Source organism: Emys orbicularis, chromosome 6, assembly GCF_028017835.1.
Source record: "Emys orbicularis isolate rEmyOrb1 chromosome 6, rEmyOrb1.hap1, whole genome shotgun sequence".
Classification (NCBI taxonomy): domain Eukaryota; kingdom Metazoa; phylum Chordata; order Testudines; family Emydidae; genus Emys; species Emys orbicularis.
In genome coordinates, this window is record NC_088688.1 from 92094694 (window position 1) to 92111015 (window position 16322).

Here is a 16322-nt window from a genome sequence, read left to right on the forward strand (position 1 = left end):
AAGATGACTCTTAAGTTTGTTCTTTCCCCATCAACCAGTGATTATTCATAAAATCAATACTACTGCTGAATCTGTAAGTCAGCTCCTGCCACACATCAGGGACCTAATTTTCTATTGCTCTGCACCTTGTGTAGTCATTTAAACCAGGGCAAAATGAGTGCAAAGTGGGTGTAAATGCTATCATTCTGATTAAGTAGTGTTGTACACCCACTTTGCCCTGGTGTAAATAACTGCACAAGATGCGGGTAACTGGAAACCAGATTCCAAGTATCCAAATCCAGACCTAGTAGAGGAAGAGGAAGATGTTGACTTCGTTGTTGTGACAATTTTTATATAGCCAAGGCCGGCTCTAGGCACCAGCAAAACAAGCTGGTGCTTGGGGCGGCACATTTTTAGGGGCGGCATGGCCGGCGCCAGAATGCCGCCCCTAAAAATGTGCCCCGGCCGCCCTAGCTCGCCACGGCACGCGAAACAGCTGATTTGCACGCCGCTACTCGCCCTCCCTCCCAGGCTCTCAAGCCTGGGAGGGAGGGGGAGACTCCGAGTGGCCGCGGCGCGGGCGCCGCTTCTCCCCCTCCCTCCCTCCTAGGCTTGAGAGCCTGGGGGGAGGAGGCAGGGCTGGGGATTTGGGGAAGGGGCGGAGTTGAGGCGGGGACGGGGGTGGGGTAATTAAAAAACGGGGGGGGGGGGGCGGCCAAAATTGTTTTTGCTTTGGGCGGCAAAAATCCTAGAGCCGGCCCTGTATATAGCTGGGCCAAAATATTTGGGAAACTCCAAACCCGAGTATTTTGTGGGAAGTGGAGATATGACAGAAGTTGGTTTCACTGGTTTGTGTGTATCTCTGTTTCTTTAACCCTACAAGGTACTTCTAAGCAGTGGCTCCTTTTCCAGAAGACAAAGCCCACAAAAGCCACTGCTCTGTGGATAAATTACACCAAGTTCTGTCAGGTTTTGGCTCACAATGTGGAGACATAGCTTCTTTCCAAAATGGTACTCCAGGAGGGACTATAAAAACATGGCGGTCCCCTATACTCAGTTATTCATAGGTGACTCAGGCATTCCTTTGATGGGATGTAGAAACTCCATCCAGTGATTGGCATGGAGAGGATTAACTTTCTGTTCCTGAGGAGGGTTAAAACTCCACCCTGGCTAGTAAACACATTCAGCACAGAAATCTGTACTTAATTCAATGTTCAGTTTTGCTTTGCAATTCCCCATTAAGTAAACTAGTGCTAGAACAAAACATTTAGTAGATACAGCACTGTAGTCTAGATTTTTAGTTGTCGCCCCTAAAAAAAGTAAAACAGCATTAATATTACATGCCTTCTACAAATAAGAAATAACTATAAAGAAATCAATGTAACAAACCGTACATTAAACTGTTGGTTGTATGACATAATGTTGATCCAGGGGTAGTTTTGGTCTGTTGCTTGATGTGTACTTCAGACTCTTGTTAGCGTTGTAAAATGAAACTTCTTCAGTCTATCTCCTTGCTGTTGGTGCTCTAGGTAATTTCCAGTTTATGGGTTGTAAAGTTTGGGCCATGAAAAATAGATATGTAGAAATTTCTGAATACAAAAGATTATTGTCCAGGCATCGGCACATACAGCCTCTACTCAGAGTCCCATGAGACGTGACCGAAGCTTTGTATCATGACTCTATTCCTGAAATTAAATCAGCTAGTAAGGGGATTCTTGAACACAAAATATTTGGTGCACACAGTGTTCTCAGGTGAACAATATGCCCAAACATACAATGTATGGTATACACTCCAATAATCCCTTAATAGTTGTTAACCACATTTAATAACAGTATCGTTCTCTGTAACTCTAAGGTATAACATGGCAAAAGGCACATGGAGCCTTTAAGTGGTATAGTACAGACAAAACCAAAAATTTGCTTTGTTTGTTCCAGACCTAAAGTGCTGTGATTTCCCTATGCAGTCTTCAAAAAGGGATCTGAAAAGTGCATACTGCAGGCATGGCAGATGAAGAGTTTTCATGGACATACATCTGTGCAGTCTCTTGAATCTGTGACATTCGTCATGATTAAGTCCTGGGTTTCAGGGTTCAAGTGTCCTTTAAAAAAACAGAACAGGAAAATTTAATTTAAAAAACACTTTTGTTTAAAAGCACTAAATATTGAGAGCCTAATTCTCATTTACACTCAGGCTCCTTTACATCATATTGGCGGTGCAAAAGGGACTTAAAGTGGGCATAAATTACAGTTAAACCCATTTTAAGATTGCTTTATACTGACAGAGTGGCATAAAGAGGCCGTAGTATTAATGAGAATCAGGCCTTGAATATTACTATTCATAATTATGGGTCAGATTATGAACAACTTACTCAACTGGTGAGCATTTACTTTCATAAGCAGTCCCACTATCTGGGACTATATACTTTAAAGTTACTTATTGCCAGAGATGTGTGTGTTTGCACATGTACATCAGGGATGAGGAGAAGTGTGCTGACAAGACTGAGACGACTTGTCTGATATCTATCATGACCATTGTCAGAGTAATTGTAATGACAGAATCCCTCATCCTTCCTACATGGCTTGCATAAGAAAGCCACTAATGTCTGTGCAGTGCTATTCATACCAATGATGCAGCACAAGTAACAGTGATTTAATTGAACTGCAGATACTGAAGCCTATATTGGGAACAATATGTGAAATGGGTAATCTGCAATCTTTATTTCAGACTTTATGTTGTTAGAAAATAGTGTAATATATTTTTAATAATTGATTATGACCAACAGTGGAAGATTTGCAAAATTATCTGTTAGTTCTTTTACATATAGAGATGGGCAAATAATTACAACATTTTCTGTGATTTAAAAAAAAAAAAATTAGTTGAATCTGCTTTCATTATGTTCACACTCCTTTTGTGTTCTCTATCTGCGAATTGTGTAGCAACAGGTATACCAGCAGGAATGTTTGACAAAGACCCCAATTCAGCAAAACGTGTGAGCATATGCTTAACTTTAATAGTACCATTGACTTCAAAGGATCTACTCTTAGGCTTACAGTTAAGCACATGAATAAGTGCTTTGCTGAACTGCAGCCCAAAGCAATGGATTTTAGTGAATATTTTGCAGAATATTAGCAAAATATAGATTTTGAATGCACATCCAATCAAGGAACAGAAATAGACCCTTGTGACCAATCAAAACACTTCAGAATTTGAATCTAGAACACTGACAATAAATTGCTTGTGAACAAGCTATGGACCAAGAACAATAAATACAGTAATTTGTTGAGAGAAAAAGAGTCAAAGGTCATCTAGATTATTCATAATGATTGAGCTCTGTTTCCAAATCTAATATCTAAGAGCTGCATCCTGAATTTCTTGTTCAGACAAAACTCCCGCTGACCATCATATATATGAGCTGAATAACAACAAATCTACAACCTATTAAAATGAAGTCCAATGGGATTACTCATGTGAATATCATGTGCAAAAGTATACACACTAGTGGGGCCTAAATAATTAGGTCAATGTTCTAAATCTGCATTACTGACATAGCTTAAGTTGTACTGTTCAGAATTTCTTATACAAAAAATTCTTGTTCCTCAAACTGAGGGACTGTAGGTCATTTCCAAAGCATTACAGTAAACATCTGTGGCTTTCAGACTTCACATATACACACAGCATAGAATAAAGGTTATTTCCAGTGTTTCTTAAAAGTGCATGGTGCTGAGAAATATAATTGGCTGTCATATGATTTCCTGTATACTGCACAGACATTTTCAGTCATTAGAAAGAGGAAGTAAAACAAAACCCAAAAAAGGCAATGAGTATCCCAATGATCTGTTATCTTCCCTTTCAAATTCTTCATTTTAACGTGTTTCATTATAATCTCTAACATACGACTTGATGTATAAGCCGGGGCTAGGCCTTATGGTGAAAAGAATTCTACTGCTGTAAGTAATCAAATCCATGAGAAGCCACGCTATGTACTCAAACAATATGCATTAGTGTTAGGTTTGGACATGCATTGAAGCTCTGCTCCAGAGTTTATCTTGCTTGATGGTTTTAGTTTAGTTGGGATCAAATTTTGCTCTCATGTGTGCCAGTGGTAACTCCACTAAAGTTTTACATCAGTTTGTGAGAGTAAAGAATTTGGCTTTTGATTATTAATGTTTATTTTTAAAATGTTTAATTGGGACAGCATGAAAGTGTCTGTTTTTGGACGTAATGCATATTAACTTTAGCGGACTGGAAAGCCAGAGGTATCCTGCAGCACATATCATTCAAGACTCAGTGAGTCATTTCCATGAAAAACCCAATCTCCATCAATCCAATTCCTAATCTACACTTCTCCCCTGAAAGCTCAAAGTTATCTTGTCACCAGGCCACCTTCTAACTTGGTTTTTATTAGTTAGAAGAGAGAATGTATTTCAGTTTAATCCCATCCTTTGAAAAGAAGTAACACTAGCTGTCTTGTAAACTGCAATTTGTAGTTTCTCCAGAGACCATTCCCAATACTGATACAATACCTCACCTGCGCCAGAGCTTTGCTCCGCATATTTCATTGATCCCTGGGGCTTTGGTGGTCTTGTGGGCTTTGGCCTGTGGAGTAACTTAAAACAGTTTTGGGACTGCTCTAAATTATGTTCCGCTTCAATGACTCCCAAGGGGCCATTCTGGCAACTAGGGATTGCCAGAACAAAGGAACACTGTGGCCACAATCCCTCCTACTGCCAACAACCAGGGCTTTGGAGCGGAGCCTGGAGCTGGAGCGCGGAGCAGCTCCGGAGCAGTGGAGCTGCAGGGTTTTGCCTGGAGCTGGAGCGGAGCCGGAGCACAGCTCCAAAGCCCTGCCAACAACCCTGGCACATACCCTGTGCTTGGTTTAGGGAGAAGATTGGTGGAATAGAATCTGCTCCCTATGCCAGGAGAATTTCCCTTTGGCCAAGAAGACTGGCTTTAAGGGCATTTTGTGGTGCAAAGCAGGCTTATCAGGGGCCAGAATCTGGCCCATTATTTCAACTGTGTCCTATGGAGTCTAGTCTCTGGCAGTTCTCCAAACTGATTTTGTCCTGGGTCTGTCTTCAGCATATTATTAATAAACAGCTTTATATAGATTTTTATCTACAGTATCTCAGGTTGAAGTATATAAATATTATCCTTTTTTGACCTGAATGGCTAGTCAAAATTCTGGTCTCTGGGGATCTCCAGTTGGAAGTAGAAATTTATGGTGGAGTCTATTATTTTCTTTCATTCAATTTTGTTTATTTACAAGAAATGCAAAAAGTCCTGCTTCTCTGAATGCAGAAAGAACCAAAACAACAGGAGAGCTTCTTTGCTTACAGTCTCAAGCTTCTTTAGCCAGCACCAGACCCAAAACCTCTCTCTCTAGCTTTTTCTAGGGTCACACATCATGCTTACAGATTCCTGGTTGGCTTTCTTGCTGCCTCTGAATCCTTCTCTCGTTTTCTTATCTGTCCCACCCCCCGTAGCATTTTCCATACCGACAGACAGACACTCCCATGGACTCTCTCACACACACGACTGGTCAGAACAATACTCAATGGAACCTTCCGCCCACATAGTGCTAATTTCTGGGCAGACTCTATTAGGCCTTGTTTTAGGTGAGGCCCCTGATTGCTCCCTTCCATGTATCTTAAATGAAGGGTATATTCACGCATTAGTTTTAGAAAGGTTTAATCTCAACCCATAACCAGGTTTAACCCAGATGATAACAGTACGAAATAGAACCAAATACAGAAAATTCTTAGGTGGGGGTTGTCAGATCTATGCTGTCATCTTGTTTATTGCTTGATTTGTCTTGTTTTTACAAAATGAAAGTTCTGTTGTAATACAGTTTGTGGAAGTTCAGATACATTTGGAAATTACCTATTCTTTGCTTTGTGCAAATTTCTGTTTGACAAGGAAAGTCATACATTAATAAGAGTTAAAGATGGAAAAGACCCATTTGATTATCAAGTCCATCCTCAATAAGGACAGGATATAGTCCCCAAGCAAAGGACATATTAATTGATATATTGATAAAAACAGATACTATACTAGATTTGAGCCAAAGGCCAAGGAGAAGCAAGTCACATGCAGTACTTACTACTACAGAAAACTCTACATTCACCAAAACAAAGTTATTTTATCATCTGGTACTGTACCAGATTATGGCTAGGAGAAACACAATGTCCTGACATGGACCCAGAACCAGACTAGCAGCCAAGGCAATACCTTGGAGAGAGGAAGTGACCTGTTCTTTATTATTTACAAATTTCTGTGTTATCTGGAAAGTCATAGGATTACATGTAGAATCGAGAGAACATTCCTACTAGGCTGTAGCAATGTTAAGGAAAGTCAAATTTAGACTCTAAAGTACGTAGTAGTTCTTTAGTGTTCTCATTTGACTGATTCTTTATATACTGACAATGCCCTTATTAAAAAGAAAAAGTTATAAGCAGGAAGTTTAAAATTCCATGACTTACTGTTGTTTTCTTTCTGTAACTGGGGACATTTTCTTTTTTTGTCTGTTAAAGCAAGTGTGAACAAATCTGATTTAGAGAATTTTATTTTAAAAGTTTCTACTTTAAAAAGATAACAATGTAATTCAACAGATTTTTAAATATCCAAAACATCTGTGTTCTTATATTTGGCATGAGACTGTAATAAATTTCTCCACAGTTCTTCTGTCCAACAACTGTATGGCCAAATCCTACAGCCCTTAATTGCAGGATTAGGCCCATAATCCTGTTTCCATTCAAGTTCTGTATTAAGGTAATCAAAATTCATGTATAGTTTACTGGAGAAGTGATTTATTACCAAGACCAGAGTTGCATAATAAGCCATTATCCATTATTACTTTCCCACTGTTGTTTTCTTTCAGATAGTAAAACATTAAGACAAAAAAGCAAAATAAATAGAGCAAGTAAACCCAGCTAAATAATAGTTCAGTAAAGAGTATGGCACATACACCATCGTGTTAGCTATTTACAGGGCCGGCTCCAGGCACCAGCTTCTCAAGCAGGTGCTTGGGGCGGCGGCTCCGGAGAGGGGCGGCACGTCCAGGTATTCGGTGGCAATTCGGCGGACGGTCCCTCACTCCGCCTGGGAGCGAAGGACCTCCCGCCGAATTGCCGCCGCAGATCGCGATCGCGGCTTTTTTTGTTTGTTTTTGTTTTGGCTGCTTGGGGCGGCCAAAACCCTGGAGCCGGCCCTGGCTATTTAATCTGAACAAAAATCATACATAAAATTCCTGTGTCGCATGGTGAGGGAAGTAAAGCCTAACTCAATGAAACAATCAGTCATCTTTAGATCAGAGTTCCTCTGGAAAACAAAAGAATCAAATGTCAAGTGAGTGTGGGTAGAAATCATCCAGTTGTTCTGAAAGGCCTGAAGAGCAAATTAGGAGATAGGACCCACTAAATAAAGTCAAAATGTACCTTTTTTGGCATGGAGCTTTGTGAGTGATTTTCTCTTTAGAAAGATAGTTAATGCAGCTATGAGAACAACCGCTATTACACAGGTTGGGATGATAAATAAATTCAGAGATTTTTTTCCAACAACTGTTGTTTGTCGAGCTACAAAAAAAAAAAAAAAAAAAAAAAAAAGGAAAAAAGAAATATAGTTTATAAAGTTATTGGACCTTACTCTCATTTACACTACGGCCTCTTTACACCACCATGGCAGAGCAAAGAGTCCTTAAAGTGGGTGGGTATAAGTTTTTACACTTACAGTAAGGCCTTGGCTACACTGGCAATTCACAGCGCTGCACTTGCTGCGCTCAGGGGTGTGAAAAAACACCCCCCCTGAGCGCAGCGAGTGCAGCGCTGTAAAGCACCACTGTAATCAGCGCCTGCAGCGCTGCACGCTCCCTCGCAGCGCTGCAAGCTATTCCCCTCGGAGAGGTGGAGTACTTGCAGCGCTGCGAGAGCTCTCTCTGCCGCGGCAGCGCTGTGAATCTGCGAGTGTAGCCAAGGCCTAAGACTCCTTTAAGCTGCCAGAGTGGTGTAAAGGGCTCTTACTGCAAATGAGAATTAGGCCCATTGTATTCATGACGGCTCAGTGAATACTATTATAAATCATCTGTGCACTGATTGAAGACTAGTTGGATAGAATTCCAGAAAATGGAAGACCATGGAGATTGGAAATATACACTGAGAGTATCATTGTACTGACAGTTAAGCAAGGGCAGCTATTCTAGAATTTAGGGGAGGAAATGCAAATATGTTGACAGGGGAAGGTTGTGTATATTAACAGCAAAACTAGTCTGGGTTCAGAAAAAACAAGTAAAATGCCAGGTTTCCGAAAGCAAATACATTTGATTTGTTTTATCTCCAAAAAAATCAATACTATACTACTTACTAGGAAGGAATTTTAGAGATTGATTTTAGGATATATAGTATTATATTAAAGCATATAATCAGCTTCTACAAACTCTCTCTCTCCCTCTCTCTCTCTCTCTCTCAAACACACACACATATTGTGGCAACCCCTATGTAAAAGTTCAAAAGGAGATACGAACCTAAAGTGAAAATGTAAGAAGTTTCTTCATTTTCTTTAGACCAGAATGTGCAGCTGTAGTTTTCACTAGCATTTGGCTTGAATGTCAGCATACTGGTTACATTATATAGTCCATCTGTGGTCAATGTGTAGGTGGTATTTACAGATACGTTGACTTGAAGATTCTTCTCATTTTGCCAGAACACTTCAGCTAGAGGAAACCCTTCTGACTGGCAAGTTAAAACCAACTCCTCTTCTGCAGGTTCACTCATTATTTGTACATTTATTCTCGTGTAGGATGCTGCATAAGAACAAGTTTAGTGAAATTGCTTTTAAATATTTATTAATTTTTTCCACTATTCCTTCCTCTTTCTCCCTCTTTCTTTCACTGTTACTTATCTACAACTATATCTGATGTACTACAATTTGAAACGATGGCCATTCTGCAGCAGAATACAGTATGCATTGCTCAGTCCTCCTCAGGCCTACCATGTCTATTCTTTCTTCAGTCTACTTCTTGCAGAGCCACACTAGATCACGTGTTTGTAATTCATGGATCTAGAGAAACCTAGTGCCTAGCACAATGGAGCTCCATTCACTGATGGGGCCTGCAGGCTTTACTGTAATAAATACAACAGTGGTAATATAATAAAGAACAATTCAGGCCACCTGAGGGAAAAATAGGTGTTTGGAATGTTTGTGTAACACCAGCTTACAGCTGTGGCATTATCATCGTCTTGGAATGAAACAAAGAAAATGACTAGATGCTTGCAAACACAAGCCAAAGGAACACAGCTGATCCTTTAAAACTGGCATCTCCATTCTTTGCCCTTCAAAAAACCCTTCCTCTAAATGATTGCACAGGAGAGGTTTCAACCCAGAATCTCATTGACATGCTATGAGCAGCAAAAAAGGCCATGAGCCAAATTCTGTCCTCAGTTACATCAGTGTAAATTATGTTTAATATTGTTAGGCTCTTACAAATAACAGGTCCCTGGCCTGACAGGTACAATCACTTGGGCAATCCCCACTTGGTCTGTTACAAGATGGTACAATTTAGAGCAGCCCTAAAGCTGCTCCAAGTTGTGCTGGGGACAAAACAGGCTCCAGAATCCAGAAGAAAGGAAAGGTGATATAAAGCCACCTTTACTCCCCCTCTACGAACTATCCCAAATATTGCTTAGGTATACCTGAGGAGTGAGCCCAATGTCTTTGTAGAAGAGCCAGAAAGTGTTAGTGCTGATCTTGGGAAGCGGAATATTAAATCTGAGTTAATATATTATTCATGTCTTATATAGCCACTAACCTTTTACTTCCAAAGTAATGTACTTGTAATCAGCTCCTCTATAGTCAATGAGACAGCGGTAAGATCCTGCATCCATGAGCTTTACGCTGGTGATTTGAAGCACTGAATATCCCAAATTCAATTTGTCATGTAACAATGTTGCTCTTCCTCTATAGTCTCTGTGCTGGGATCTGAGGTCTTCTTCCCCCTTTTGAAGAGTGTAAACCTCTTTTGATTTTTGCTCTTTTAACCCTTTTTGCTCCCAACTGACACTTAAGTCTTTAAGATTTAACTGGCCATCCACTGGAAACCTGCATTCCATGGTCACGTTGCTCCCATATTCTGCAATGTACCGTTGCTGAGGAACTTCAACTATGAAAAAAGCTAAGATAGACAAAACCATATGATACCCACTGAGCAAATGTTAAGACTTTTCCTTTAATTGGGTCATTGGGTCAAAATGTGTCAAAAATTCAAACATTCACAATTATTGGTTAGACTATAACTTTGCAGCCTTTTCTTTGTTATTGTTCTAATTTTTTCCCCTTGATAACTGTGAGTAAATAGCAAATCCACTTGATTCCATACTGATTTCAAAATCCAAAATACAAAGACAGAAGAAGATACAAGCTGAGGTTCTCTGCATCTCAGAAATAACCCATGATTGTCTTTGGATGGATATTTACACAAGGGAAACTTGTCTAAAATTATTACGGTACCTTGTGTACCCTGAAGTTTCTCTAAAAGGAACAATCCTTTGTGGACATGCTAAGCCAATTTGTTTTGTCCTTTACACCAGTGTGAATCCAGTGCGACTCCTTTGAAATCAATAGCTTTAGTCTGGATACACACATATGCAAAGGACAGCAAAATTTTGTCCATTGTAAGTACACATTCCTGGAGGAATTTATAGACCAGAGGCATCACACAATGCAGCCTTCAATCATCACTGCAGTTCTGATTCTGCCACACTTACTCACGTGGAGTAACACCTTACTCCATGAATAGTTCCCATGAATCTTGTCAGTGGGACTTCTTGCAGAGCAAGGTACAAGCTCATGTGAGAAAGGATGGCAAAACAATTCCTTTAGTTAGCTGCCAAGAGTAAATTTCATGACATTTGAGACATTCAGTCACATGAGCCTGAAATATTTATTGCTGTACACTATTTACACCTTAAAACTTTATTTGATGCATAATGTTATTTCCACTGTAAAATTCAATGTATATTATTTTTATTTTATTTGTAACATCACCTGTACAATACAGTGGCAGATTTAATGAAGTAGTGCTAGCAATCATTGATAAGGATAATCAAGAGAAATTCAGATAGCTACTCATGCATCCTCAACTTTGTGTAATTAATTAATGAAATATCAGTAGGAAAAACTTCATTTTATTTTTAGCAGTGTGATCGTTGCTTCACTTGTTAGTAATTGTCATCATGGAAGAATGATATAAAAGAGTTTCAAGCTATTCCTTTTTATCTATATCATTTATGATCTCATATTTACACAGAAAGTATGGTTTCAACTGCACCTTGTGGTGAAAGTGAAATAATAAATAAGAGCGAAAGAATATCTTTGTGCTGTAAATTCCATTTGTATTTGGATGGCTAGAAAAAGGTAAAGTGAAGGTTTTATTCTTAGCAGTATTTAATTGATATTTTGGACTGTATTCTCCAGTTTGCTAAGACCACTTTGAACTGCTTCTGTGGTACAAAATGGCCTTATAATGTCTAGAGATAGCCAGTGAAGAATTCCTTTTGCATAATGGAACTCTCTATCTGCAGAGCAGATAGAGGCAACTCCACTACCTCCTACAGTGGTTATCTATCCCCAGCTATGTGTGTGGTGGGTCATTCTGAGGAACGGATGTGGGGGAGGAAGGAAGGAGAAGTGGTGGAGCAGAGTTCCACACTGCTTGATCCTCTATTGATCCTGGTAGTTGGTGGCTTTTCAACATGGCTGAAAAAGGCATAACAAGATCCAATGACTGGAAGTTGACATAAGACAAATTCAGCCTTGAAATAAGACACAATTTCCTAGCTGAGAGGGTAAACAAATTTTGGAACAGCTTTCCTGAGGAGTCTGGGAGTCTGTAAGATGAGATCAGACATCTGGTTAAAAGATATGCTTTAATCCAGCTTCTGGGAGAAATTCTATGGCCTTTGTGTGTGGGAGGTCAGGCTCGATCATCATAGTGGTCCCTTCTGGCCTGGGAACCTGTGAATCTATGTATCCCCCATTCATCACTTTCCTTCATCTGCGATGGGGAGAACAGCGTTACCTCCACATGTTCATAACACTTGCAGGTGTGCATTAAGATAACGACTATAATCAAATCTCATGCTTCAGAGGGTTCAGCAGGTCGCCTGCAGGAGCAGGGAAGGAATTTTTTTTTCCTGATGTACAATTCGGTAGATGTATTCTGGGCTTGTGTTTGTTTTCTCTTTCCACCTTCCTCTGAAGCATCAGAGATTGGCTACAGTGAAGATGGGACATCAGATGAGGACCACCAGTGTTGTCAGGGATACAGAGAATCCTCTTTCTAGATGCCTGGCTGATGGGTCTTGCTCACATGCTCTGGGTCCAACTGATAATACGCACCAACTTCTGCTCGCGCTGGTGGGTGCTCGACCCCCCCCTTCTGCCCCCGGCTCCACACGGACTCCACCCCTGCCCTGCCCCCTCCCGCACCTGCCCTGCCCCCATTCCAACACCTTCCCCAAAGTCCCCGCCCCAACTGCACCCCCTCCCTGCCCCTAGTCCGACTCCTTCCCCAAATCCCCACCCTGTTTCTTCCCCGCCTCCTCCCCTGAAAGTGCCACGTTCCCACTCCTCCCCCCTCTCTCCCGGAGCTTGCTAAGCTGCCAAACAGCTGTTTGGCGGCGGCAAGCGCTGGGAGGTAGGCGGAGGAACAGGGATGCCGCACGCTCAGGGGAGGAGGCGGAGGTGAGGTGGGGCTTGGGGGGTGGGGAGGGGAGCTTGGCTGCTGGTGGATGCAAAGCACCCACTAATTTTTCCCTGTGGGTGCTCCATGGAGTTGGCGCCTATGCAACTGATCACTAGGTTTGGGGTTGGGAAGGAATTTCCCTCAGGTCAGGTTGGCTGGGACCTGGGTTTTTTTCACCTTCCTCTATAGCATGTGGTGTGGTATCTGGACATCTCACACCTATTCAGTTTCTTGCCATTGCAGGAACCTCAAGCACTGGTAGCAACTTGGTCACTCTGGTTTGCTGCCTGCAGGGCTGGCTCTACCATTTTTGCCACTCCAAGCAAAAAAAAAAAAAAAAAAGCCACCCGGACTGTGCCGCCCCAAGAATGGACGGAATGCCGTCCCTTAGCATGTGCCGCCCCAGGCATGTGCTTCCTCCACTGGTGCCTGGAGCCGGCCCTGGCTGCCTGTGGCCCATAGTTTAGTCTCCTGAGGACTGAAAGTCTTTGGTCTCCTGAAAGTCCTTGGACTTAATATAGGGGCATCTGGGTGAAATTTAATGGTCTGTGATATACAGGAGGTCAGACTATATGCTCTGATTATCCCTTCTGGCCTTAAATTGTATGAAATGATGAAATCACCCTGAACTGTCAGTGGCAGCCATTAGAGCAGTAAAATGGCATCCTCCACACACTCAGGATTGCCGCGGCCCCATCTGCTGATGGAGCGACCCCACTTAAAGCCATGACCCACACTTTGGGAACCGCTGCAGCAACCAAGAGTACACAGGGTTCTACCGTGCTTCGTCCACACTCACACCCATAGCTATGCCTAGAGAGAAAGGATGGTCCAGTAGTTCAGATGCCAGCCTGACACTTAAGCGATGTGGGTTCAGTTTCCCTCTCTAGCACCAACTTCCTGTGTGACCTTGAGCAAGTTGCGTAGTCTCTCTGTGCCTCAGTTCGCTACCTGTAAAATGGGGGTAATAGTGCCTCCCTACCTCACAGGAGTATTGTGAGGATAAATACATTAAAGATTGAAATGCACTCAGATACTACATTGATGGGGGCCATATAAGTGTTTTAGATAGAAGCCCCTAAGCCAGGGACTATAGCTGGCTTTACCATCCAAATAGCCTCTATATTGGAGATATTCCTCAGTGGGTAGAGGCATAAAGGGATATTAGGACAACATAGATCTGGGTCCAAAGATTTATTTTCCCTAGCCCATTCCTAATATGGACAGCTAGCCTATTCCTTGACTTGTCTCTAGTCCCTAACTGTGTCTTCTTATGTATTTGTATAACATCTGGTACATGGGACCTCGATCCTGAGTGGGGCCTTTGATGTTACCACAAATCAAATATTTAATCATTACTAACAGTTTAATAATAGGATTGGACTCATTTGAGGCCTTTGTTTTTATTTTGTTTATTTCTCTCTTATCCAATTAAAGTCATTTAGTTTCACTGAATGTGCAAGAGTGAGTTATGGTGTAGCTAGAAGCCTGATAATTTTCGGGTGATGAGGATTGGATGATTTAGGTGCTCAGCTGCCATGGTGATGGAGGTGTCCCATGAAGTAGATAGATTAGATAAATAGATTAGATAGAGAGGAAAAAACAAATGGATCAGTGGATATGGATGAAGGAAAATGTCTCTGTTAAGAAAATGGCCATTTATGGAAAAATTGATGGGTGCCACTTGGAGGGAAACACCCAAGATTTTTAAAAGTCACTAGTGATTGTGGATGTTTCAGTTTTTGGATGCCCCATATGAGATTTCTTAAAGGAGCCTGATTTTTGGAAGTGCCTTTGAAAATCTGGCCCCTACAACAATGGCGTAGCCAGGATGGGATACTTGGGTGGGCCCTGACTTTGGGTGGGTGGGCAATGACAGGGTGCAGGGGAGGGGGGGGCAGGAGGGATCAGGGCCGCTTTCCCCCTACCCTCTCCAGCCGGCCTTGCGGGGGGCGAGGGACACACTGGCCAGGGGCTCCCAGGGGCCCAGTCGTGCACCCGGGGAGCGGGGTTGGGGCACAGAGGCTTGCAGGCAGGCAAGCCCCCGCGCCCCAACTCCGCTCCCCGGCTGGAGTGCTGGGTGGGCGGAGCAGGGTGAGCCCTCGACCTGACTCCCTGGCTGGAACGCTGGGCAGGCAGGCGGAACCGGGCAAGCGCTGGGGCTGGAGCAGAGCTAGGGCTATGGTTGTGGGCCTGGGTGCTAAGTGGGTGGGCTGTGGCCCACCCAGGCCCACCAGTGGCTACGCCCTTGCCCGACAAGCCTCCTCCAGTTGGACGCTCAAAACAGAGCTCCCAAAAATCACTAGTCACTTTTGCAAATCTTGGTGAAGACTTTGAAATGCACGTATAAAGGCTGTAGCTATATTCTTATGCCAGTTATATTGATGAAAGTTAAAAGAGAAGATCTCTCACCTCGTATCAAGTAGAGCTGCACTTCCAATATCAGGATTGACAGGATTCTGAACATTTTCTCAGAGGAGTCTAAAACACAACAATATTAGCAACTTAAATTTTCCCAACTGCCTTATCATATTGAGATGTAGCAAACTCCTTTACCATAAAGTTATCATTAAAAGTTAACCCACTTTCCAGGTTCTTAAAAGTCAGAAAATATAAATAGGACCTTACATGCTGACTGAATCAAGTGACTTTCCGTGTTATAATGACACACAGGCACATGCTGTATAATATGGTACACTAAATTCTGACACTGAAAACAGGGAAATCACTTTTAGAGATCCGCTTCTGAGCCTTTATGATTTCAAGAGTCCAAAGGGGACTTATCGACACCAGATACTTTCCAGGATTATTTCTTACAGTAACTACAATAACTTCGCTTTGAAACTGTACCCATGAATATTATAAGCAACTGAAGATGAATTTTCATAGTCAGTAAAGCTTTGTACATGTATAAACATACTTCCCAAACTCCCATAGCTGAAGGAGACTGGCATGCTCTGTGGCTTGATAGTAGAACAGCCCTGACTTTGTCTCCTCTCCACCCCAGTCACCCTTTTAGTGGAGTTTTCACATGAGCCCTCTGTGCTCATGGCCAGTACGTGTTTTAGGTCTCAGTGTAGGACACACAAAGGGAAAGGGAGGCCTCCTTCTATCCTTTCTCCCACTCACCCATGCAAAGGCCAGGGACAGTTTGGCCTTTAGTCTGGTCAAAAGAGGTTAGATTTTTCATGAAGGGACTTTCTGGAGTGGAAAGCATATTCTGTTCTCTCTGCATGCAGTCGTGGTACAGTATGTGCCACAAAGTACCATACTGTATTGACAACAAACAGACAGCCCATAAGTAATGCATCTGAAAGGAATAAATCCAGTTTTATTGTGGGCAGCCTTTTGTGCCATTGATTATTAACAAAGAGACTATTCTTTGTACTTTTTTCATACACACAGGTAAACAAAAGAAAAAGCAATGGAATGAAATAGTCTTAAATAACCAGGAATGCCAGAGCTAGTGAGATGGGAAAATAAGGAGCAGCTTTTATTTTTATAAAATCAAGCAGACACACAGAGACACAAAATAGACCCAGAAATAAACATAAGGAAATAAAGAATACAAGGAGAAATTTTTGACCTCACCAGAACAATATGGGT

At 41.9% G+C, this 16322-nt stretch overlaps 1 protein-coding gene across 1 annotated transcript; it reads right to left on the reverse strand.

The window, feature by feature from the left end:
- Positions 1–1998: 1998 nt before the first annotated feature.
- On the reverse strand, positions 1999–15183 carry LOC135880576 (programmed cell death 1 ligand 2-like). The gene is made up of 6 exons (XM_065406917.1): positions 15129–15183; positions 9783–10145; positions 8499–8777; positions 7417–7554; positions 6463–6504; positions 1999–2078 (listed from the first exon to the last, which is right to left on the reverse strand). Exons 1-6 carry the CDS (start codon positions 15181–15183, stop codon positions 1999–2001), a joined length of 957 nt encoding a protein of 318 aa, XP_065262989.1.
- Between the last annotated feature and the right edge of the window lie 1139 nt (positions 15184–16322).

What these genes read in the sequence shown, in the direction of transcription:
- LOC135880576 (XM_065406917.1), bottom strand. Translation starts at nt 15,183, where the DNA reads ATGTTCAGAATCCTGTCAATCCTGATATTGGAAGTGCAGCTCTACTTG. An exon ending in GCAGCTCTACTTGATACGAG is followed by an intron (nt 10,146 to 15,128) that starts GTGAGAGATCTT and finishes TGTCTATCTTAG; the next exon opens with CTTTTTTCATAGTTGAAGTT. An exon ending in GTTACAGAAAGAAAACAACA is followed by an intron (nt 2,079 to 6,462) that starts GTAAGTCATGGA and finishes GTTTTTTTAAAG; the next exon opens with GACACTTGAACCCTGAAACC.